The following is a 27,290-nucleotide window of genomic DNA, read 5'->3' on the forward strand; positions in this document are numbered from 1 at the left end:
ATTAACGTGTATGTGTACGTGGAATGTCCGCGTGGAATGTCCGTGTGTGTGATGCACAATGTCGTTTATAAATGTCGGCTGACAGCTGACAGAGTTGCGCGATGAGAATGAACTCGGGTGAACTTCACCCGACTTCATCCTCATACCGCGGCTCTGTCTGTGTCGAGTACTGATTAGCGGTCACCAGTAGAGATGAGCGAACTGGCCGTGGTTCGGCTCGAGTTCGGTTCGCCGAACGGAGGTCTCGTTCGAGTTCGGTTCGTCGAACGTTCGACGAACCAAACTCGAACCTATAGGATATAATGGGAGACAATCACAAACACATAAAAATGCATGATAAATGTACACAAACAGTTAATAAACATTGCCATAACACTTACCGATCCCTCCTGCACTCTGTCTCCTGGCGCTATTCCATCCGATGATCGCTGAATCCTCCCGGTGACCGACACTGCCAGCAGAGATGCAGGACCTATCATGACGTCAAAATAGCCATGTGACCAGTCACGTGGCTATTATCTCATTGGCTACAGACTGGTCACATGACTATGACGCGTCATGTAGGACCTGCGAGTGCATCTCTACGGTACACGGTGCACATTTGTGTATCGCCGTGTACCGGCGACATGCTCTAGCACACGGTCGACTCCCCGTTCCGTTAGGGACCGGCTGACACAGCCGGTCATTAACGGAGATCACCGTTGCCATAGCAACGCAGTTAGCGGTGACGTCACGCTAACCGCGGCTCCGGGAGCACCGTTGCTATGGTAACGCGTCTGTCAGCGTTACCGCTGTTACCGCTGACAGCCAACAGCACTGATCACTCACGGAGTGAAGACTGCACGCTGCTGCACGGGAAGCAACGTCTTCCCCCATGCAGCAGTGATGAAGCAGAGCTGCATTTGTTGAACGAGAAAGACAGAAGACCATGGATCGTGGAGGGCTGACAGGGGGTAATAAAGATGGAGTCTCTAATGTGTCTGTGTATTTATTTCTATTAAAGTATTTTTTCTCTGTGTGGTGTCTTTTTTGTAACCCTTTATTGGAGATTCTTAATGGCCGGGTCAAACGTGCCTGACATTAAGAATCTCTGGCTTAATACTAGCTAGTAAAACAAAGCTAGTATTAACTCATTATTACCCAACAAGCCACCCAGCTTCACAGCTGTTGGAAGAGTTGGATACAGCGCCAGATGATGGCGCTTCTATGAAAGCGCCATTTTCTGGGGCAGCTGCGGACTGCAATTCGCAGCAGAGGCGCCCAGAAACCTCGGGCTAACCTGTGCTGCGGATTCCAATCCCCAGCTGCCTAGTTGTACCCGGCTGGACACAAAAATGGGGCGAAGCCCACGTCATTTGTTTTTTAATTATTTCATGAAATAAGTAAAATAATTAAAAAAAAACGGGCTTCCCTATATTTTTGGTTCCCAGTCGGGTACAAAGAGGCAACTGGGGGTTGGAGGCAGCCCGTGGCTGCCTGCTGTACCTGGCTAGCATACAAAAATATGGCGAAGCCCACGTCATTTTTTTGGTGGGCAAAAAACTTCTGCATACAGTCCTGGATGGAGTATGCTGAGCCTTGTAGTTCTGCAGCTGCTGTCTGCTCTTCTCCAGACAGACAGCAGCTGCAGAACTACAAGGCTCAGCATACTCCATCCAGGACTGTATGCAGAAGTTTTTTGCCCCCTGAAAAAATTATGTGGGCTTCGCCATATTTTTGTATGCTAGCCAGGTACAGCAGGCAGTTACGGCTGCCCCCAACCCCCAGTTGCCTATTTGTACCCGGCTGGGAACCAAAAATAAAGGGAAGCCCTTTTTTTATTATTTCATGATTTTCATGAAATAATTAGAAAACAAATGACGTAGGCTTCGCCCCATTTTTGTGTCCAGCCAGGTACAACTAGGCAGCTGGGGATTGGAATCCGCAGCACAGGTTGGCCTGAGCTTTCTGGGCCCCACTGCTGCGAATTGCAGTCTGCAGCCGCCTCAGAAAATGGCACTTTCATAGAAGCGCCATCTTCTGGCGCTGTATCCAACTCTTCCAGCACCTGCCTGCTATACCTGGCTAGCATACAAAAATATGGCGAAGCTCACATCCTTTTTTTGTAGTTTTTTGGCAAAAAAAATAAAAAATTCTTCCCTGGATTTTCCATTGCCAGTGAAGGTAACACCAAGCAGTTGGGGTTAGCAGCCAGTAGCTGCTTGGATTACCCTTAGCTAGCAATACAAAATATGCAGCGGGAGCCCATATATATATTTTTTAATTATTTATTTAAATAACTAAAAACAAAATGGGCTTCCCTGTATTTTGATTGCTGGACATCACAGTGCTGTAAAAATAAATCTTTAAAAAAAATGACGTAGCGCTCCGCGGTATTTTTGATTCTCAGCGCAGATAAAGCAGACAGCTATGGGTTGCCACCCCCATCTGCCTGCCGTTAGCTTGGTTGGCAATCAAAATACAGGGAAGCCCATTAATTTTTTCTATTTAAAAAATAGTTAAAAAAAAAAAATTACGTTGGGTCCCCCCATTTTTGATAGCCAGCTAGGGTAAAGCAGACGGCTGTAGCCTGAAAACCACAGCTGGCAGCTTTACCGTGGTTGGGGATCCAATGTGGAGGTCCCCCCAGGCTCTTTTTTTATAATTACTTTATAAATATTAATAATTACACAATAAAAGTAGGGTCCCCCCCAAATTGGATCACCAGCCAAGGTAAAGCGGACAGCTGTGGTCTGGTATTCTCAGGGTGGGAAGGTCCATAGTTATTGGGCCTTCACAGCCTAAAAATAGCAGGCCGCAGGCACCCCAGACGTGGCGCATCCACTAGATGCGCCAATCCTGGCGCTTCACCCCAGCTCATCCCGTGCCCTGGTGCAGTGGCAAACGGGGTAATAAATCGGGTTGATACTAGCTGTAAAGTCACCTGAGATCAAGCCCAGCAGTTTGTGATGTCATGGCGTCTATTAGATACCCAACATCATAAACTGTCAGTACTAACAAAAAAAAAATCGACAAAAGAAATTTATTTGAAAAAACAGTCCCCAAAACATTTCCTCTTTCACCAATATATTGTAAGAAAAAAAATAAAGGGGTCCCACGACGACTCTGGACCGTCTAGAATATGGGGGGGAGACACTCAGGGAACGTATCCCCCATTTTCTAGGAGTGCGGACCCTTCATGTGAGGAGTGTGGGTGCAATGACTCTGCACTCACTCTCCCCGGGTCCACAGCAGCAGAGTCCATGTCGTAATGGTTGCTACCAAAGCTGCAATGCCCTGCTCATGAGGTAAGGGCATGCCTAATCAGGAGAACTATTCTACATTTCCAAATATTGGTATTTGCTGATATTATTGCTATTCCACCTACTATATATTGGGGATAGGATCTTGGAGATGGAATACCCCTTTAAGTCCAGTTATCCAGCTAAATGAATACTTAACAACAGAGCTCGCTATTTAGATGTGTTTTCTTGTGGCGTATAACGGACCCTCATGTTTGGTAGTCGTTCAGCAGGGAAACTATAAAAGCAAATCCCTCCATTTGGAAATGTAGTATATAGCTCTCCTGATCAATTATGTTTCTTACCTCATGAGCAGGGCAATACAGTAATAATAATTTATTCATTTATATAGCGTTATTAATTCCATAGCGCTGTATGTCTTTGGAGTGTGGGAGGAAACCGGAGTACCCGGAGGAAACCCACGCAAACACGGGGAGAACATACAAACTCCTTGCAGATGGTGTTCTTGGTGAGAATTGAACCCAGGACCTCAGCGCTGCAAGACTGCAGTGCTAACCACTGAGCCACCGTGCCGCCCATTTAGCTTACAGATGCATAACCACCACTCACTGTGTCTGAACACAGGAAGCTGAGCTGACAGCCGCTCTGTGAATGCGGCAGCGTCTATTGTGAAGGAGAGGGCCGTGGGGGGATCAACGCTGCACAGGTACCGTGGGACACCGGGGAACACCGGTGGGGTTATAGGGGGTGACCTGGCAGGGCCTGGGGAGGAGTTTTCTGTCGCATGTGTCATGGCACATGCAACAGAAATCAGAGGAGTACGGTGAATGCGGCCGGCGCGTTGCTGTGCGCGCGGCCATCTTGGATTTCTGGGAGGGCATCAGGGGGGGCACTTTGGCGACACCGGGGGACCGGAGGGGACCGGGGAGGAGATTTATCATGTTTGTTCATGCCAGATGGGAGATAAATAATTTTTTACCGGCGCTGTCATTTACTGTAACATGATCATCGGTGTACGGTGTATACCTGTGATCACGTGAGCGGGGACCGGAAAAACCTTCCTTAATCATGATCTCCAGGGTCTCAGCTAGCCCTGAAACCCCGGAGATTTTCTGACGCTGGGGGGCGTTATTCACTTATTTCTGCCTGATGTTTATAAATGACAGATCAGAATAAGGCTACATTAACACGACCGATCCATTTTTGCGGTCTGCAAAAAACAGTCCGTTTTTTTTCACGGGTGCATCCGTGTGGCATCCGTTTCCGTTCCGTAGACGGTCCGTATGTCATCTGTTTGTCACCCGTGTGCCTTCCGTTTTTTTTGTGTACTGCAAAAAAACTGAAGGAGGGTAAATGCATAAATTTACCCAGGATCCATATCTTCATCCTACATGAGGCGGTCACATGTTCACTCCAGTGCCATTTTCTACTGCTTTTCACAGCGTAGAGTGCTCTGGTGATTTTCTTGTGCTTGTGCACTTCATATCAGTCTTTTCTGTCATTATAATGGCAGAAAGACACATAATGTCCCACTCTCCTGCATTTTGTAATTTTGCACCCTTTGGTGCCTTTCATGTGGCACTAAGGGGTGCTTAGCTTTGTATTTAGCCAAAAAATGAAAAAAAAAATGACGTAGGGTTCCCCCTATTTTTATAGCCAGCTAGGGTAAAGCAGACGGCTGCAGCCTGCAGACCACAGCTGGCAACCTCACCTTGGCTGGTAATCCAAAACTGAGGGCACCCCACGCTGTTATTTTAAATTAAATAAATAATTTTAAAAAAAAACACGTAGGGGTCCCCCCAAAATTGGATCACCAGCCAAGGTAAAGCAGACAGCTGGGGTCTGATATTCTCAGACTAGGGAGGTCCATGGTTATTGGACTCTCCCCAGCCTAAAAATAGCAGGCCGTAGCCGCCCCAGAAGTGGCGCATCCATTAGATGTGCCAATCCTGGTGCTTCGCCCCAGCTCATCCCGCGCCCTGGTGCGGTGGCAAACGGGGTAATATATGGGGTTAATACCAGATGTGTAATGTCACCTGGCATCAAGCCCTGGGGTTGGTGAGGTCAGGCGTCTATCAGATACCCGACATCACCAACCCAGTCAGTAATAAAAAAAAATAGACGACAAACACATTTTTATTTGAAAAAATACTCCCCAATACATTCCCTCTTTAACCAATTTATTAGAAAGAAAAACAAATCCAGGTCTGGTGTAATCCAAGGGGTTGCCATGACGATCCACACTGTCCCAGTCAATGAAGAGCAGGATGTTCCCCATTGGCTGGGAGAGCAGTGCAGTGACCTGAGCTAACATCAATGGGTCAGCCCAGGTCACTGCAGGGCATGACAAGTGCTGCTGTCAGCGAGGTACATTACCTGTGCTGATCTCCTGCACTGCTGACAGCCCCTGCCACTGAGTTCAATGACCGCCGCCTTCACAGCCAAGTATCGTGAGAGGCCCATGACGTCACCGCTAGTCAGTCTCGGGTCGGAAGCGAGAGAAGGTGATGTGACAAGCGGCGGCCATGGACGACAGTGACAGCGCTGAGGTCGGGACTTCATCACCACAGGTAAGCCGAGCGGGACCATGTGTGCAGAGTGCCAGGATGACGGACGTGTGTGTGTGTGTACATGCCGTGTGCAGGAGGGGGCGGAGCGAGCTGAGCTTGGAAGTGTGGGCTTCCTGCACGTAACTAGGATAAACATCGGGTTACTAACCAAAGCGCTTTGCTTGGATACCCGATGTTTATCTTGGTTACCAGCTTCTGGCAGGCTGCCAGCGATGGCTCCTGCACACTGTAGCTGTGAAAAGTCCTGCTTTTTGCTGCTAAAACCGTTCTCGAACGTATCTAGAACTATCGAGCTTTAGCAAAAAAGCTCAAGTTCTAGTTCTATCTAGAACACCCCCCAAAATCACTCGAACCGCGAACTGGAGAACCACGAACCACGAACCGCGCTCAACTCTAGTCACCAGTGAAGGATTCACTGGTGACCGCTAATCCCCCGAGTGACTGAAGTTTCCCCCCCTCTCTCATACTCACCGATCCCCGATGCGGCACTGCACGCCATTCACACTGCTGCGGCGGCTTTTACTATTTTGAAAAAGCCGGCCGCTCATTAAACAATCTCGTATTCCCTGCTTTCCCCGCCCACCGGCGCCTATGATTGGTTGCAGTGAGACACGCCCCCACGCTGAGTGACAGGTGTCTCACTGCACCCAATCACAGCAGCCGGTGGGCGTGTCTATACTGTGCAGTAAAATAAATAAATAAATAATTTAAAAAAACGGCGTGCGGTCCCCCCCAATTTCAATACCAGCCAGATAAAGCCATACGGCTGAAGGCTGGTATTCTCAGGATGGGGAGCTCCACGTTATGGGGAGCCCCCTCACCCTAACAATATCAGTCAGCAGCCGCCCAGAATTGCCGCATACATTAGATGCGACAGTTCTGGGACAGTACCCGGCTCTTCCCGATTTGCCCTGGTGCTTTGGCAAATCGGGGTAATAAGGAGTTAATGGCAGCCCATAGCTGCCACTAAATCCTAGATTAATCATGTCAGGCGTCTCCCCGAGATTCCTTTCATGATTAATCTGTAAATTACAGTAAAAAACACAAACATATACCCTGGTTCAACAATTTAATCAGCCCGAAAAAGCCCTCCATGTCCGGCGTACTCCGCTGTCAACACTGGATCCAGTGACAGCGGGTAACCTCAGTGACAGCTCAGCTGATCGCGCGGCTGTCTTCATTTGCTGCGTGGAGCTCACAGGAGCGGCGGTGTGTGCTGCAGCTCCTGTCACCTCCATGCAGCAGAGCTGGATGCGACGCTGGACCATCCTGGAGTACGCCGGACATGGAGGGCTTTTTCGGGCTGATTAAATTGTTGAACCAGGGTATATGTTTTTTATTTCTAATAAAATATTTTTTTTTTCGGCTGCTGACTGATATGGTCTAGCCTAGCCCCTGAAATGAGCTCAACTGATAAACGCTTTGCTTCAGGGAGGGGGCAGAGGCTGTGTCAGTGACTGCAGCCTCTGCCCCCTGATGCACTGAAATTCTTAAATGAAGTAGAGAAGAAAAAAACACAATAACAGTTACAAAGTAAAGTGAGGGAAGGATATGGAATTTTTAATGCAAGTATATTAGAAATTAGTTTAGATTAAGGCACTAAATAGAGATTTAGATGAAAATTACTTTGTGGTGTCCTAATCTACAGGTTCAAGAATAGGCTGACTAATACACTCCATAGCGTGTCTGATCATATATATTTTAGGAAGGTTTTGACCTCTTACAACTAAATCTAAAAGATTGTGAAACAGACGTACCAGGCTAAAAAGTTGTTTTTTTCTTAAATTTTATTGTTGTGTAGTAACATCTAGATAACTTTGTTCTTGACGTAAAAGAAAAAGAAAATTGACCTGCTACAAACTAGAAATGTGTAGGGTAGTGTGCACCATCCGTGTGTTGGGAGTGGGACCCAAAAACAAGAGTGGACAGAATGAAAAAGTAGATTACTCTGTTCTTGCCCTGAACGAAATGCTAATTCAGGTAAGATTTAGTGCCAGGGCTAACACCTTTCCAATGCCTATAACATGTTTCCAATGCCTATAACCACATACTGCCTTCATAGATACTAAATTGTCACCCTTAGAGTTTCAGCCGTCAGCTTCCATAGTGGTCACTTTGATGAAAATAAATTAATGACAGATGCAAGGGTAATACAGTAGTTTTGCATATCATGAATAAGGCAATATGCCAAAATGCCAAAACACGTCAGTATTTTGTCTGCTGTTTACTACTTTTAATCTATTGGACTAAAGCTGAAGATTTTATCTGAACCCCATTGCTGGAATTATATATTTTTTTTAATGAATTATGGCCTTAAAATCTGTCTGTGCTATGTGTTATAATACTGGCTTAGTTAATCATCCAGCATTAATCAATAGCTATGTGTGTTTAGTTCATTTGGACATTACTAAGGCTTTGTTAGCAATAAAGTACTCAAAAGGAGTTCTATAGAAAGTAGGATACCTCAATGTCACATGGTGTTTGGCTCTAAACTTGCTGGTATCATGGTGGAATCTGATGCTGTTCACACTGCAGTGTTTAACACTCTTCAAAATACCTCCTTTAGTTCTTCTGAGTTACACAGACAGGCTCAGGTGTCGACCAGCTGTGTTCTCATTAGTGATTCGGCCTGCAAGAGTTAAGTTATGCTTTTCTGCTGGTTACCTCTTGGATCACATGTTGTGGAAGGCCTATCACAGTCACTCTCCTCCTTTTTAAGATGGAGGAGCCTGTCTTCCTATGCCAACTATAGCTTTAGCTACACTGGTCCGTGTGCTGTTGTATCTCAATCCTGCTGGTAATTGTATTTCTCTGTGCGTGAAGTTGTTGTGGAGTTCCCCTGTTGTCTCGTTGTTTCCTCCCTGCTCTTATTTTCATCCTCATCAATGTTTGTCTACTACCTCTGTGTGAGCATGCTGTATGATCAAGTTTTGGTTTCCACTGCTTGTCCTTATCTATGGGTTCAACCACTCCTGTCTTGGCTCTCCCCAAGGGTGGGGGAGATGGGGTATTAGATCAGGGCTGTTCAGGAGCAGGGCAAGGAAGGTGGCCCAGACATAGTCACCATTAGACGTATCTCTGGGTCAGGGACAGATAGGGACCCCCTAGATTGAGGGCCAGTTTAGGAGCCCCAGTCTCCGGATATCCCAGCACACCTCGTGATATTCACAGTGTTTTATATATGTCTTTTACAGCCATTAGCAGGCTTTAAAGTATTGCAATTCACATTGAATTGATCACTGTGAACATTATTTTTTTCTTAAATTCAACAAATCTGTCGAACTCCAGTTCTAAAAGATTCGCTCATCTCTACTAAAAAGAGTACAACAATCAAATAATCATATATAGTAATTACAGACTGATAATTATGACAAAAAGCAGTGAACAATAAGAAACTCAATAATCTGGAAACATTATTTCCATCAGCCACTTTATTTCATGAAAACGTGTCAATGAGAACAAAACGCAAAACAGCAAGTGGCAAATGTCAGTGATTGTCCTCATACAATCACATTGATTCTATCTTGAGTTGCATAATGTATGCTAACAGAAATAATTGTTGAGAGGGATTAAGTACTTTTTATGGGCAAATAAATTTAATCATACATTTTACCAACTGTGAACTATAAATACAAAATACGCTGAATGGGGAGAAAGTGACAAAATGCAAATACAAATTATTTCACTGTGTGTGATTTCTTTATTAATCTTCATGTGTTTGTTATATCCACTCAAAATGGAATCAAGAATGAAATTAGAGTATAGTCTAGGAAATCCCAGCCGGAATATATTGCCTACATCTAAACAGTCTGTGCGGGTAAAGTTATAGATGATTAAATTCGGGATGATATTACTAAATTAATAATCATCTGGTTGGCGTAAAAGATCTGGTTGCAGTGTGATTCTATTAGCTGTAGTGCTTGGACATATTCCTCAATTTAATGGACAGTTTATAAATTATGTTTTCAAAAATTTATGTATTTGTGTATTTTTCATGTAAAAAAGATCCTCCGTTTTAAGTTTGCAACATTCTTATTTTGGAAATGGAAGTTGGGGCTTAATTTAACTTTTTCATTGCTATATCTTACTTGTTAAACATCAACATACAGTACAAATAAAAAACATTAAGTGTCTTTTTTCTTTAAATCAAATTTACAAGAACAGAGCGATTTTTAATTTAATTGCTTACTCGTTGCCTAGGTTACCAGACACCGCTGTGGTCTGTCCGGTCTCCTTGGTAAGGAGTGCAGTTATTAAACGCCCTATTCTACAAAGCTTGAAATCTCTGCTCAGTCCAGCCAGCTTTAGTACCACCGCACTCCTCTGATGATACAAAGGCAAAGCTGCACCAAGGTTGCACCATCGGAAGACTCAAGGTTCTGGCCAACTGCGTGACAAGGATGCCGGGTAAAAGTGTGAATCGGGTGTGCACTGTTCTCTGGCAAGCCGGAGGCAGGGAACTGCTGTGCTCCTAAAGATTGATGTTGAGAAAACCTTTTCAAGTCCTGGTGCCAAAAGATTGCCAAAACCTTAACCAAACTTGCGGGAAAAGTGGGTTTTATCTTTAACTCTGATTGGTGGCAATGAGAAGCTATTCTATTGTGGTTACTGTTAATTGCTTTAATTGTTTCTAGTGCAGAATTTCTCATTTTTTTATGCCTAGCAACTCCTACTAAAATTAATTACATTAAATGATCCCCTAGGATATAATTATACATTTTTCAACACCTATTTCAAGCGCAGCATAAGGACTTGTTCAGACGAGCGTGTGTTAATCATCTGCTCAACTGAGAGCACACAGACCCAATAATAACCTGTCTGTCAATGCACTTGAGCTATTTCACATGCAGAACAATGGTCTATGAGAAACATATTGCACTAGTCTGGTCTGTATTACGGACCAGGCTAGGTATCACGGACCAGGCTAGGTATCACGGACCAGGCTAGGTATCACGGACCAGGCTAGGTATCACGGACCAGGGCTAGTGCATGCCAATAGCAGGCAGCTGCGTTGATGGCACATGGAGGTACACACAGATCCTTAGGTTTAGTCCATGTTCACATGTTCAGTATTTGGTCTGTATTTTACATGAGTATTTATAAGCCAAAACCAGGAGTGGGTGACATGTTTCACTTATACATTTCCTCTGATTGCTCCATTCCAGGTTTTGGCTTACAAATACTGATATAAAATACTGACCAAATACTGAATGTGTGAACCTGGCCTTGGTATGGCCATGTGAACCCAATCCAAGGCTATGTTCACATGAGGATGTGAAAAATTGGCCGAGTTTCGTCCTTCTAAAAAACAGAATTTTTTTTTATCTGTATGGTGATACATGTATCAATCATCCATATGTCTATTTTTGTCATCAGTGTTTTACTTCCATAAATAAAAAAAAATGAATACACATCTTTACAATGGATCCATTAAAAATGGAGGCCATATGGATATTGTACGTATAGCATGAGGTTTTTTCCACACTGATTGAAGTTTATCAGTGAGTCTAATCTGAAAAATGTATGAGACCAGCTCCTGCTGCTATTTTTTCCACACAGACTGTTAACCCCTTTGGGAAACATTCATGTGAACTACAACATTGGTTGGTTTGCCGTCTATGTGAATTTAACACTGGACAGGGCAAGTAACCCCCATAGACCTACTGTGCACCCTCCAGGAAAAACCATAAGAAAAGTTGAAAGCTGAGAATCTAGGGATCATTGTTTTGAATTAAAGAACAAATGATTGGGTTGGAGGAATAACACTTGGGATTTAAGTGTGACCAGAGGAGAACATGAATGGTATTAATAATTTAAACCTTAGAGTAATGCTTCTATTTAAGAATTAGACACGTAATTGTATAACTTGATAATGACCAAAAGATATAAATTATGGTGCTTGGTCACCTACTGGCTTAAATACCACACCATTGTAAATTTATGGTGCACGATTAAAGCTCCTGCTTTTGTAATATAGCTGAGCAGTTCGGATTGCCAGCTGTTATGGATAGCTGGGGACCATTTCTCACAACGTCTGTGGTCCTATGTTTTGTTCACTACATTTGAAACCAGAAGTTTACATCCACTATCTAAAAATACACATCTGCATGTTTTTCTCACTATCTGACATGAAATCAGAATAAACTTTTCTCGTTTTAGGTCAATTAGGAACCAAAATTATTTACATTTGCCAAATGCCAGAATAATGAGAGAGAAAATATTTGAAGGTATTTTTATTACTTTCTGCAAACTCAAAAGTTTACATACACTAAGGGGTACTTTGCACACTACAACATCGCAAGCTGATTGTAGCGATGCCGAGCGCGATAGTCCCCGTCCCCATTGCAGATGCGATCTCTTGTGATAGCTGCCGTAGCGAACATTATTGTTGCGACAGCTTCACATGCACTTACCTGCCCTGCGACGTCGCTCTGGCCGGCGAACTGCCTGCTTCCTAAGGGGGAAGGTCGTGCGGCGTCACAGCGATGTCACACGGCAGGCGGCCAATAGAAGCGAAGGGGCGGAGATGAGCGGGACGTAAACATCCCACCCACCTCCTTCATTCCTCATTGTAGCCGGGACGCAGGTAAGGAGATGTTCCTCGCTCCTGCGGCTTCATACACAGCGATGTGTGCTGCCGCAGGAATGAGGAACAACATCGTACCTGTCGCTGCAGCGACATTGGAAATGCCCGACACTACACCGATCATACAATTTTAACACTTTTGCGCTCGTTAATCGTATTAAAAATGATTCACATACTCCGATGTCGACACCGACGCCGGATGTGCGTCACTTTCGATTTGACCCCACCAACATCGCAGCTGCGATGTCGTAGTGTGCAAAGTACCCCTAAGAGTACTATGCCTTTAAACAATATGGGACAGCTCATATGATGATATCATGTCTTTGGAAGTGTCTGATAGGTTTATTGGCAACATATGAATTAATCAGAGACACACCTTTGGATGTATTTTAATGCACACCTGAAACACACTACTTCTTTGGGAAAGTCAAAAGAAATCAGCCAAGATCTAAGGAAGAGAATTGTAGACTTGCACAAGTCTGGTTCATCCTTGGGTGTAATTTCTAGATACCTGAAGGTGCCTCGTTCATCTATACAAACAATTATACAAAAATACAAACAAGATTGAAATGTCCAGCCATCATACCACTCAGGAACGAGACGGGTCGGAGATGAACCTGCTTTGGTCAGACATGTGCATATCAAACCAAGAACAAAAGCAAAAAACCTTGTGAAGGTGCTAGCGGAAACTGGTAAAATTGTGTCATTATCCACAGTGAATCGACTACTGTATCATCATGGGCTGAAAGGCCACTCTGCCAGGAAGAAGCCACCATTCCAATAGAAACATAAAAAGCCAGATAAACACCTTCACAACTGGCTGATATTGCGCTTTCCGTTTTTTATTTTTGCCATTCTTCTTCCAAGAGCCATAATTTTTTTATTTTTCCGTTAATATGGCCATGTGAGGGCTTGTTTTTTTGCGGAACGAGATGTACTTTTAATTGAAACTATTAGTTTTACCATATAGAGTACTGGAAAACAACAAGAAATTTCCAAATGTAGAAAAATTTGCAAAAAAGTGCGATTGCATATATGGTAGAACTGATGTGTCAGTGTGATGCCTCAGGACGGTACGAGTTCGTAGACACCAAACATGTATAGGTTTACTTTTATCTAAAAAATTAAAAAAAATCAAAAGTTTGTCCAAAAAAAGTGGCGCACGTTTTGAGCCATTTTCCGCGACCTGTAGCGTTCTCATTTTTTGGGACCTTGGGCTCAGTGACAGCTTATTGTTTGCATCTTGTGCTGATGTTTTTAATGTTTTCATTTTTGTGCAGATGCTACGTTTTGATCGCCTGTTATTGCATTTTGCACAAAATTTGCCACGACCAAAAAATGTATTTTTTGCTTTGGAATTTTTTTGCCGTTATGCCATTTACCGATCAGAATAATTGATTCTATATTTTGATAGATCGGGCATTTCTGAACACGGTGATATCAAATGTGTGTATAATTTTTATTTTGTTAACCCTTTAATTTTCAATGTGGCGAAAGGGGGGTGATTTGACCTTTTAGGCTTTTTTTGTTTCAAAGCTTTTTCTTTTTACTTTTTTTTAACTTTACTAGTACCCCTATGGAACTATAAGGATCAGCAGTCTGACTGTTCTTCCATATCTGCTGATCACAGCTACACAGCTCTGAAAAGCAGATATGCTCATCTCTTATCTCACACAGTTCTCAGCCGAGTGAAACAGGAATTGAGTCATGTGAGCTATAGGAGTTATCAGATGATTTTCACAGCGCAATTTAAGGGGTTAACAGGTAAGGGAAGATTGCAGATCTGCTCGTGCCTGCTAGGCACACATGTCAGCTGTACAAATCAGCTTACATGTGCGTGGATCCCCCCCCATCTGCCCACAGCAGTTGGGTGGGATTAACACTATGACCGCTGTGACGTAATTTTACTGCCTGCGGTCGTTAAGGGGTTAAAATTTACAAATGCACAAAGAAGCAAGACTTTAATTTTTGGAGATATGCCATCACTACGTTTGGAAGAAAAAGGGAGAAGCTTTGAAGCCTAAGAACACCATCCCAACTGTGAAACACTGGGGTGGCAGCATTATGTGGTGGGGTTGTTTTGCTGCAGGAGGGACTGGTGCACTTCACAAAATAGATGGCATCATGAGCAAAGAAAATTATATGACAATACTGAAAAAAAAAAATCTCAAGACATCAGCCAGGAACTTAAAACTTGGGCGGAAATGGGTCTTCCAAATGTACAATGACCAAAAGCATACTGCCAAACTGGTTACAAACTGACTTATTGATAACAAACTTAATGTTTTGGAGTGGCCATCACAAAGCCCTGATCTCAATCCTATTGAATATTCATTGGCAAAGCTTAAAAGGCAGGTGCAAGCAAGGCGACCTACAAACATGGCTTAGTTACACCAGTTCTGTCAGGAGGATTGGGACCAATATTGAGAGAAGCTTGTGGAAGGATATCCAAAACATTTCACCCAAGTCATACATTTATGGGCAATGCAACCAAATACTAATGAAGTGTATGTAAACTTTTGACTTTGCAGAAGTTAGTAAAAATGCCTTAAACCATTCTCTATCTCTCATTATTCTGGCATTTGGCGTATAAAAATAATTTTGGTTCCTAATTGACCTAAAACAAGAAAGGTTTATTCTGATTACATGTCAGATAGTGAGAAAAACATGCAGATGTGTCTTTCTAGATATACAGTCTGTAAACTTCTGGTTTTAACTGTATATGGTTCTCAATGAGAGCTACTTTATGTAGTGAATATAAGAATCACAATATCACTATGTGTCTGCCTGGCAAAGCAGAGCTGCTAGGTGCTAACAGACCCAGCTCAGCTCTGCCAGTTATTTCAGTTACTACAGGAGGCCATTTTCTTGTTTACAGTTGTCGGTTCAAACTTAGGCATTATTTTAATTCTCAAACAGATATCTTGAATTGTAAAACCAGGTACCTTAACCCTTTAATTGGGCATTTAATGTTCTATGTGCAATGTGCATATGCTGTCTACAAGAAAATGATATAAGGACTTAAATGGCTGAATGTTTTCTTAACGGGGTGGCTTAGCACCTAAGATGATATTTTACATAACTATCTCTACAGCCTAACCACTTTTGTAATTAGCTTCATTATAAAAAAAAACCTACATTTCTCCCTATCTAACTAGTCCCTAAATGTGATTTTTTTTTTACGATACATCCTGTGATGTTTCATTTGAGAGGAGACTCAAATGTTACTTCATAGGAGGCGGTGGCTGCACTTTCTTTTCTGCAGCATCTATCGCCCCTCCTAGAACAGAACATCATGAGGAGGTGGTGCTGCAGCTACTTACTACAGTTTCTTGTTTTGCTGCCCTCTGAGGATGTCCTGGATCAATGATAATAAAAGCTGTGGGAGATGTGAGTCCACTGCCCGCTCTCTACTTCTATTTCGCCTAATTCTACTTCTGCCACCAACACATTTATGAAAGAAGAGGTTATCAGAGGCTGAGATAGAATCAGTGAGTGACACTAGCGCCACCCATCAACTTCTAGAATTGCCTTCAAACAAATAGTCATCAGGGGTGGTGACAGAAGCAGTGAGTGACATTAGCGCCACCTCTGATGACGATTCATTGGAAAGCGGTGATAGAAGCTGCATGGTGGCGCTGGTGTCTCTCATGCCTTGGCTCCAGGAATCAATTCAGTGACCTCTTGCTGCATGGATGGTTTCCCTCTCTGGTGAGTCAAAGCCTGTTTTGATCTCTGTCCAATCGCTCATGGTTCTTTTGACTTTTCTTTTCTTTCTTAAGTATGCTTCTAGTTCTGGTGTCTCCACTTCCCTATTTGTTTCTGTCCTATCACATCTTGAGAAAGCTATTTATACTCACCTTGCATTCTTTGCTGGCTATATTCCCAAGTGCATAGGTGGTTAGACTTCCAGCTCTTCAACTAGGGGTTTATCCTGGTTGTTAAATCCCAGTTGTTTTCCCTGCAGAGAATCTGCAAGTGATTCCCTTCCTGGCACCCCTTCTTTTTCTCTTTGTTTGGGTGTCTGGGAAATTTCTCATATTTCATCTTCTTCTGTTTTTTTTTTTTTAATTTTCTTTTGTCTGTCTCAGGTTACTATGTGAACATGTTCCTAGGCCTGCACCTCTTCCCCTAGTTATGTGTATTTCATTTTTCTGTCATCCCTGTTTTTGTGTTGCATATTGATTAAAGTTAGTGTGCAGTTAAGGACACTCAGGGTCAGTCGACGTAGAGTGGGTCGCCATTGCATATACCGTACAGACCAAACGTTTGGACGCACCTTCTCAAAGAGTTTCTTTATTTTCATGACTGATAATTGTAGATTCACATTGAAGGCATCAAAACTATGAATTAATACATGTGGAATGAAATACTTAACAAAAAAGTTTGAAACAACTGAAAATATGTCTTATATTCTAGGTTCTTCAAAGTAGCCACCTTTTGCTTTGATTACTGCTTTGCTCACTCTTTGCATTCTCTTGATGAGCTTCAAGAGGTAGTCACCGGAAATGGTCTTCCAACAGTCTTGAAGGAGTTCCCAGAGATGCTTAGCACTTGTTGGCCCTTTTGCCTTCACTCTGCAGTCCAGCTCACCCCAAACCATCTCGATTGGGTTAAGGAGTGGTGACTGTGGAGGCCAGGTCATCTGGCGTAGCACCCAATCACTCTCCTTCTTAGTCAAATAGCCCTTACACAGCCTGGAGGTGTGTTTGGGGTCATTGTCCTGTTGAAAAATAAATGATGGTCCAACTTAACGCAAACCGGATGGAATAGCATGCCGCTGCAAGATGCTGTGGTAGAAATGCTGGTTCAGTATGCCTTGAATTTTGAATAAATCCCCAACAGTGTCACCAGCAAAGCACCCCCACACCATCACACCTCCTCCTCCATGCTTCACGGTGGGAACCAGGCATGTAGAGTCCATCCGTTCACCTTTTCTGCATCGCACAAAGACATGGTGGTTGGATCCAAAGATCTCAAATTTGGACTCATCAGACCAAAGCACAGATTTCCACTGGTCTAATGTCCATTGCTTGTGTTCTTTAGCCCAAACAAGTCTCTTCTGCTTGTTGCCTGTCCTTAGCAGTGGTTTCCTAGCAGCTATTTTACCATGAAGGCCTGCTTTACAAAGTTTCCTCTTAACAGTTGTTCTAGAGATGTGTCTGCAGCTAGAACTCTGTGTGGCATTGACCTGGTCTCTAATCGGAGCTGCTGTTAACTCCGCAGCAGAGGTGACTCTTGGTCTTCCTTTCCTGGAGCGGTCCTCATGTGAGCCAGTTTCTTTGTAGCGTTTGATGGCTTTTGCCACTGCACTTGGGGACATTTTCAAAGTTTTCCCAATTTTTCGGACTGACTGACCTTCATTTCTTAAAGTAATGATGGAAACTCATTTTTCTTTACTTAGTTGCTTTATTCTTGTTATAATACATATTCTAACAGTCTATTCAGTAGGACTATCAGCTGTGTATCCACCAGACTTCTGCACAACACAACTGATGTTCCCAACCCCATTTATAAGGTAAGAAATCCCACTTATTAAACCTGACAGGGCACACCTGTGAAGTGAGAACCATTTCTGGTGACTACCTCTTGAAGCTCATCAAGAAAATGCCAAGAGTGTACAAAAGCAGTAATCAAAGAAAAAGGTGGATACTTTGAAGAACCTAGAATATAAGGCATATTTTCAGTTGTTTCACAATTTTTTGTTAAGTATTTCATTCCACATGTGTTAATTCATAGTTTTGATGCCTTCAATGTGAATCTACAATTTTCAGAGTCATGAAAATAAAGAAAACTTTTTGAATGAGAAGGTGTGTCCAAACTTTTGGTCTGTACTGTATGTAGGGTAGCAACCTCCACTGTAAGGCAGGGACAAATCAGGGTCAGATTAGGGACTATCCTAGTCTAAACAGGGACCTTTTCAACTCAGGTGTTGTGTTTCTCCTGTTTTGTATGTAGCCTGTGTGAGTGTTTGGGCACAGTCGTAGCAGTGTAACTCACTCCTACTGTATCCACCCGCTGATGAAATCTTCTTTCACATAAGCTACTATTATAACAGAGATAGATGCAGAGTACCAGCGCTGCACTAACATCTCTCACAACTTCTATCATCATGGATCCAGAATATTTTCTGAAGGCAGCAATGCAAGAAAGTGTAGTAACTGCAGCCCAATCACCTGATGACGTCCTTTTACAGGAGCAGCAATATATGCTGCATGGAAGTGAGTGCAGCCCCAGCCTCCTGGGATGTGATGTCACATTTGAGACGCCTCTCAAACAAAATGGGACAGATCGACCATTAAAAAAACCCACATACAGTATGTGATTAGCTAGATAGGGAGAAATGTAGTACATTTTATAATAAAGCTAATTACAAAAGTGGTTAGGGTTTTACACAGATATTCAGTAAGGACATTTTTCGTGTAAATTTTTTTTTCACTTACTTGACCAATTTGAAAGGGTTTGATGTCTTCCAGTGGTTGCTTTAGCTGGACGGGTCCAAACGAATTTCCATTATCAGAAAATAAAGTGACAAAAACATTGGCATCTGTGCCTGCTCCTCTTATATCCCCCGTGTATACGAGAATGTTGTGCTTCACTAAATTTTTTTCCACAGATTCTTCATGATTGGAGGTAAGTAATAAGCCATTATGAGATTCCTCTGTCTGGTCATCATGGATAACATGAGAAATGCGAACTTCTTTTCTTGTCTCTGATTTTTCATTCTCCATTGAAAAGTTCCTAGGCAGATTTTCAAATCCAGAAGAAAGAGTTAATAAAAGAAAACAATTATAACACGGTTACTCGAAAACATATTTTAATTACTGATTTTTGTTTTATAAAGCTAATTTTACTGGAAGTGTAAATATAAATACACTAATTGTGTATACAATCATAGAGATCTAAATATCCTACTGATGTGAATATATACATGTACATGTTAATAGTAATTTAATGTTATCTTCCATCCATCCATGACTATAACTAGCAGGATAGCAGGTATAGCAAGTGCTAAGGTTTCCAAAAACTAAGGGGATGATAACATGAGAGAACTTGAACATGGCTCAATTGGGGCTCCTGCTAATTGCATAATCAATGCATTAATTTTTGCATCTGCCCAATACTGTGGCATAAGTTCATTATACAGTGGATATAAACGTCTGCACATCTCTGCTAAAGTGCTAATATATTGTCATGTAAAAAAATGCCAAGAATCATCATTTCAGAACTTTTTCCACCTTAATGTTACCATAATCTTTACAAATTCATTAAGAATAATCATTTCAAGTTTTGTGCTATACAGAGCAGTGCATCAGCATTGCTATGTATATCAGAAATCAAAATCTTATATGATTGCCGGCTCTTGGCTGATGTTCACAGGAGAATCGTAATGACAGACACAGAGGTCGTCAACTGCTGTCATGATAATCCATCAGCTCCCTGCGATGATATCACAGACTTGCGAATGGGAGCAGGGAATGACGCCTCCCATGTCAAATGCATTGTAAATCCCGCTGCAGAGATTGACAAAGGTATTTAACTAGTTAACAGCTTAAGGCCCCGTCACACTAAGCAACATCGCTAGCAACATCGCTGGTAACGAACAACTTTTGTGACGTTGCTAGCGATGTTGCTGTGTGTGACATCCAGCAACAACCTGGCCCCTGCTGTGAGGTCGTTGGTTGTTGCTGAATGTCCTGGGCCATTTTTTAGTTGTTGCTGTCCTGCTGTGAAGCACAGATCGCTGTGTGTGACAGCGAGACAGCAACAACTAATGTGCAGGCAGCAGGAGCCGGCTTCTGCGGAGGCTGGTAACCAATGTAAACATCGGGTAACCAAGAAGCCCTGTCCTTGGTTACCCGATATTTACCTTTGATACCAGCCTCCTCCGCTCTCACTGTCAGTGCCGGCTCCTGCTCTGTGCACATGTAGCTGCAGCACACATCAGGTAATTAACCCGATGTGTGCTGTAACTAGGAGAGCAAGGAGCCAGCACTAAGCAGTGTGCGCTGCTCCCTGCTCTGTGCACATTTAGCTGCAGCACACATCAGGCAATTAACCCGATGTGTGCTGTAACTAGGAGAGCAAGGAGCCAGCGCTGAGTGTGCGCTGCTCCCTGCTCTGTGCACATTTAGCTGCAGCACACATCGGGTTAATTAACCTGATGTGTGCTGTAACTAGGAGACTGGGGGCTGGTCACTGGTTGCTGGTGAGCTCACCAGCAACTCGTGTAGCCACGCTCCAGCGATCCCTGCCAGGTCAGGTTGCTGGTGGGATCGCTGGAGCGTCGCAGTGTGACATCTCACCAGCAACCTCCTAGCAACTTACCAGCGATCCCTATCGTTGTTGGGATCGCTGGTAAGTTGCTTAGTGTGACTGGACCTTAAGAGCAGATCTCCACTCTATCATCGGATGTTAACAGCACTTCATGGCTGATAAACTCAGAGATCAGGAGCAGGGAAAGATGCAGGCTTGACCTGCGAGCCTTCATGAAAGGCAGGGACATGAGCTGTGACATACATGTACGTCAAAGGTTGTGAAAGGGTTAAAGCAATGTTGACGGAAAAAAAAAATAACATTTTACTTTTTTCCACAAAAATGTTGCTTTAGGGTACTTTCACATTTGCGTTGTGGCTCATCCGCCAGGTCCGTTGCTGCGTCAAAACGATGCATCTGTCAATTTCTGTGTTGCTAACGGACCCGACTGATGAGTTATTTCGCAGAAATGCGTCAGCGGCACTATTGCCCCCATCATCACCGCACACACCGGCACCACCACCCCCATCATCACTGCACACACAGGCACTACCGCCCACATCATCACCGCATACACACAGGCACTACCGCCCCCATCATCACCGCACACACCGGCACTACCGCCCCCATCATCACTGCACACACAGGCACTACCGCCCCCATCATCACCGCATACACCCAGGCACTACCGCCCCCATCATCACTGCACTCACCGGCACTACAGCCCCCATCCTCACTGCATACACGCAGGCACTACCGCCCCCATCATCACCGCACACATGCAGGCACTACCGCCCCCATCATCACCGCACTCACTGGCACTACAGCCCCCATCCTCACCACACACACGCAGGCACTACCTCACCCATCATCACCGCACACACCGGCACTACCTTAATGCGATTCACTTCAGTTGCTGCGTAGCGCTCACAGGAGCGGCGGTGTTCTACTGCCGCTCCTGTCAGCTTCATGTAGCAGAGCTGAGAGTGTCATGGGACATCGTGTGGATTACGTCGGACCTGGTGGGGTATGTGGGGATTAATAAAGTGGTGAAAGAGGGTGTTTTTTTGTCTTTTATTCCAAATATAGGATTTTTTCGGGTGTATGTATTTATTTATTTTCACTTACAGGTTAATCATTGGGGGTGTCTCATAGACGCCTGCCATTATTAACCTAGGACTTAGTGGCAGCTATGGGCTGCCATTAACTCCTTATTACCCCGATTGGCACCACACCAGGGAAATTCGGGATGACTCGGGTAGAGTCTCGGGACTGTTGCATCTAATGGATGTGGCAATTCCGGGGGGCTGCTGGCTGATATTTTTAGGCTGGGGGGCTCCCCATAACGTGGGGCTCCCCATCCTGAGAATATCAGCCTTCAGCCATGTGGCTTTATCTTGGCTGGTATCAAAATTGGGGGGGACCGCACGCCGTTTTATTAAAATTATTTATTTATTTTACTGCGAGATATAGACCTGCCCACCGGCGGCTGAGATTGGTTGCAGTGAGATAGCTGTCACTCAGTGTGGGGGCTTGTCTGACTGCAACCAATCATAGGCACCGGTGGGCGGGGAAGCAGTGAATACTAGATGGAATAATGAGCAGCTGGCATTTTCAAAAGCAGGAGAAGCCGCCAGAGCAGTGTGACAGCTGTGTGCGCAGAGCCGCTCCGGTGATCGGTGAGTATGAGAGAGGGGGTGAGAGAGGTGAGAGAGAGGTGAGTGATTTTAAACGATTTAGATCGTTCTGCTGTACATGCTGAGCATTCTCAGTAGAACGTGACAGAATCCATCAGCGGATTCCGCCGCTTAGTGCATTGCGGCGGAATCCGCCACCATAGACAATCATTAGAAACCTTGGCGGATTCCAACGGAATCCGCAAGGTGCGTTGTTTTAACAACACCAAAAACGCTACATGCAGCGTTTCGTCTGCTCGGCGCTATGTCAAAATAACGACTCAGCGTCGGCCAGCGGATGCAACGCAGACACTTGTGTCACAGTGCGTCGTCAATACAAGTCTATGGAGAATTGGAGCCGTTGAAGGACTGCGCTATTTTCTATAGCGGCAGATTGCACTGAATGCAAGTGTGAAAGCGCCCTTAGCCCTAGAGCTTGCATTTTCACAAGGGTAACAGGGTAAATTTATATAATGCGATTTTCTGGATTCTATTTTGGATATGCTCTTACTAGTAAAATTAACCAGTCCTTAAAATTATAGACTGTTCATGTCTTTGTCAGTGGGCAAACTTACAAAAACAGCAAGGGATCAAATAATTATTTACTGCACTGTGTATATATATATATATATATATATATATATATATATATCTAATATATAAAGCTGAATGTGTGTGTGTGTGTGTGTGTGTGTATGTGTGTGTGTGTGTGTATGTGTGTGTGTGTGTGTGTGTATGTGTGTGTGTGTGTGTGTGTCCGGGATTGGCATCTGCACCATCGCAGCTACAGCCACAAAATTTTGCACACTCACACTTCTGGACCCCGAGAGCGTCATAGGCTATGTTTCGAGGGGAAATTTTAACCCCGCTCTTTACAGTTATTCGCCTAAAAACCTGCCTTCATTAAAGCGAATGGTGCTGGGAGCCACAGTGCAGCCAGAACTTCAGAAGAATGCGCAGCCACACCCTTATATGGAATCTTGGCGTGTCACAATGCAGCCAGGGAAAGAGACAGACACAGACAGGGAAAGAGGCAGACACAGACAGGGTAATAAACAGACATAGACAGCGTAAGAGACAGACACAAAGAGACAGACACAGACAAAGAGACAGACTGACAGGGAAAGAGACAGCCAGGGAAAGTGACAGACAGGGAGTGACAGACAGGGAAAGTGACAGACAGGGAAAGAGATAGATAGACAGACAGGGAAAGAGATAGACAGACAGGGAAAGAGATTGAGACAGACGGAGAAAGAGACAGACAGGGAAAGAGACAGACAGACAAAGAGAGAGAGACAGAGAGATATATGCAGAGGGGGAGACAGACAGAGAATGAGAGAGAAACAGAGAGACAGTTACTATCCCGGGCAGCGCCGGGTGCTATGTTGTGAGGCGAAATTTTAACCCCGCGCGTTCCAATTTACCAATCAATTTTGCCCCTATCTACATAATGGGGAAAAAGTGAAACGAAAAGTGTTGGGGGCAAATTGACAGCTGCCAGATGTGAACAAGGGGGACTTAAAAAATGAGGCGATGGCGCAAAGAGTTTTTACCTTACAGTGGCTAAGGTGGGGCCCCGACATGGGATACTCACCGGACTAGGGGATATGAACACACACACAAAATGCGCCACACACTACCACGTGCTTGAACACATATACCACCCTCAGCACACATCTCACCACACATACACCAACCTCGTCACATAATCGCCCTAAAACACACACAAGTCTGGTATTATCCTTCAAAAATAAAAATTGGATTAATAAGCAGACAAACTACAAGAACAACAAATGCACCATATAGGAAATACGGCAGCTGTCAGTCACATGACCTGTCCATTATGTGTATGTGTGAGCTAATATATACTGTCAGGGGGAAGGGCTTTCTGTTGCCTGGAGATTTATTGCCAATAGCAACCAATCACAGCTTAGCTTCGATTTTGCTACAGTTAATTAATCTGAGCGCTGATTGGTTAATATAGGCAACAATTTAATAATTACATTTCTATCTATTTGCTTTGTGGTTTTTGTGTGCAGAATACATTTTTGTTAATACATTCTATTTTGTTAACAGCAGTTATTAACCCGGGCGAAGCCGGGTAGTACAGCTAGTATATATATATATATATATATATATATATATATATATATATATATATATATATATATATATATATATATCTATATAGATATATATATATATATATCTCTATAATAATTGTGATATTGAGCTGAAGAGGTGCAGTATGTAAGATTGTAAATCCAGATTAAGACAAAATTATTGAGAAGTAATGGATATATATTGGTGTCTCATAGCAAGCAAAGATTTTAAGTTTATATATACTGCCAGTGCTAGCCTTCCTATTTAAATTTGTCCTCATTCACACTGTGGTGTTATGTATCTATGTTTTATGAATGTATATAATACTGTGCCCCTTGGCTGCTTCACGTCAGATTGCCATGTTGCATGTTTGCCATCTTAGGCCTCTTTCAAATGTCTGCGTAAAACACACGCGTGTTTCACGGTCTGTGGTGTAGGTGCATATGTGTGTGTATGTGTCCGTGTCGTGTGTGTTCTACATGTGCAGTCCCTGTGCTACCATGTGCCACCCGGATAGCACACGAACAGCATGAGCTGGTATACTTACCTGTCCCCGTCACTGCTGTCTCCAGCGCTGCTGTGAGTGCAGTAAATATGCAATAAGCTTAATGAGCGAGCCCAGAAGTAACAGCAGAGGCAGTGACAGCAGCGCTGGAGACAGGTAAGTATAAAAACTCTTTATTTTTAGGTGACACATATTTCCTTCGGTAGCGGGCACATGGATCACATCAGTGTGCGGTCTGTGTGACACCTGTGCAGTCGGAAAAAAATGGACATGTTGCCATGTGGAGCACACGGATATGTGTGTGCTGCACATGGACACACGTTCCATGTCAAAACATGGACATATGAGCAGACCCATTGATTTTAATGGGTCTACGTGTGTCTGTGACTCCAGTACAGGTGAAAACAGATGTCACACATACCGGAAACACGGATGTCTGAAGGAGGCCTTGTGTAGGTTGTCTCCAAACAAGACTTTCTCCTAGAGGGGAACACACTGATTCACAGAAGCACCACACAACAGCATACTGCATTGACTAATGTTGGTTTAGAAGGTATGGACTAAGGCGGGCTTTGCACGTTGCGACATCGCAAGCCGATGCTGCAATGTCGCACGCGATAGTCCCCGCCCATGTCGCAGCTGCAATATCATTGTGATAGCTGCCGTAGCGAATGTTATCGCTACGGCAGCTTCACATGCACTCACCTGCCGTCCGACGTCGCTCTGGCCGGCAACCCGCCTCCTTATTAAGGGGGCGGGTCGTGCGGCATCACTGCGACGTCACACGGCAGGCGGTCAATCGGAGCGGAGGGGCGGAGATGAGCGGGATGTAAACATCCCGCCCACCTCCTTCCTTCCGCATATCCTACGGGAGCCGCGGTGACGCAGGTAGGAGATGTTCCTCACTCCTGCGACTTCAAACACAGCGATGTGTGCTGCCGCAGGAGCGAGGAACAACATCGGACAGTTGTGTCAGCGTAATTATGGATTACGCCAACGCTACATCGATGATACGATTACGACGCTTTTGCGCTCGTTAATCGTATCATCTAGGCTTTACACACTACGATATCGCCTGCAATGCCGGATGTGCGTCATTTTCAATTTGACCCCACCGACATCGCACCTGCGATGTCGTAGTGTGCAAAGTGCCCCTTAGCATCCCGTCAAGGTCCCATACATATGACTATGCCATTTGTATGGATGCAGTATATGAACTAGTTGTAGGTATAGGTCGTTAAGCCCTCGGCTGGATGCTCATTTTGATCATTCAATCATCGCTTTCAATATTAATGATATGAGGATTCAGAGAATCTCTAAATGTTTAAAGATTTAACTTACTCATTCACATTAAATACGTAGATCTTGCTCATTGACGTCTCCTTGACATGAATCCTCTTGATATAGAGCTTGAAATCTGTATAGATGTTAACACAGTGATATTTTTTAGACAATGCGGCAGCATAGATAACACTGCTGTATGAGTTTTATTTAGAAAGAAATATTTAATAATGGCAATTTATTTTGTACTTTACATGAAAATTAAGTGAAACGTACCATCGCTGCTTCTCATTGAAATGTCAGCCTGATGTACTTCACCAAGTTCAACCGCGTCTAATACAGCTGTAAATGACTGTGAAGAAACAGCAGTCTGTTTATTGTGAAGGTCTAAATATCAAGAGGGACATGTGCATGTCTGGCTCACATCACAACATTTTAATTAAGTCCACCTATAGATGGAAGTAATTGAATGTAATGGATTTGTCACACAATCTCGCAGTGTCACACACAAGATGTTCTCATCCTGCACAGAGGAAATTCTGAGTATATAAAAGCTAAAAACAAAGACTGGATACCGGAAAATATTCAGCCAAAATGATGTTACAAAGATTCAGCGACAAATAATATAGAACAGGTAACTAAGAAGAATTATGTTACATATTGACACAGAGGAAATGTGTATGCGTTCTACACCATACACACAAGCCGGCATTGAGGTCCTGCGGAGGACCTCAATGCCGGCTAGGGTAGATGACATAGAATGCGTCATCCACAGAAGAAGGAGGACAAAGATGGCCGAAAGACGAGGCGCAGACCCGGAGAATAGAGATGTCCATCTGACCAGTCTGCTCAGCACCCACCATTAAGGGAGTATTACAAACATCCGGTGACAGGTTCCCTTTATTTGATATTTAAATCCAATCTTGACTGTGACAAAGCAAGCATCCACTTCTATGTGAACAAACTTTTTTCTTTGTTTTTTTTTCAAAAAGTGGTTAAAAATACCAATAAAACAACCTTAAAGGGGTGGTCCAAAACAACAAATTAATTTAAATTCTAAATGCATATCCA

At 43.7% G+C, this 27,290-nt stretch overlaps 1 protein-coding gene across 1 annotated transcript in view; it reads right to left on the reverse strand.

Annotated features, from left to right (window-relative positions):
• Positions 1-27,290, reverse strand: part of RP1 (RP1 axonemal microtubule associated) — a 752,859-nt gene that overhangs the window by 34,665 nt on the left and 690,904 nt on the right. Inside the window, exons 53-55 of the mRNA XM_075316343.1 lie at positions 26,496-26,571; positions 26,280-26,355; positions 18,842-19,139 (exon numbers count right to left, since the gene is read on the reverse strand). Of these exons, the coding sequence (XP_075172458.1) occupies positions 18,842-19,139; positions 26,280-26,355; positions 26,496-26,571 (450 nt within the window). The remainder of the gene's footprint in view (positions 1-18,841; positions 19,140-26,279; positions 26,356-26,495; positions 26,572-27,290) is intronic.

The sequence above is a fragment of the Anomaloglossus baeobatrachus genome, chromosome 6 (assembly GCF_048569485.1).
Source record: "Anomaloglossus baeobatrachus isolate aAnoBae1 chromosome 6, aAnoBae1.hap1, whole genome shotgun sequence".
Classification (NCBI taxonomy): Eukaryota; Metazoa; Chordata; class Amphibia; order Anura; family Aromobatidae; genus Anomaloglossus; species Anomaloglossus baeobatrachus.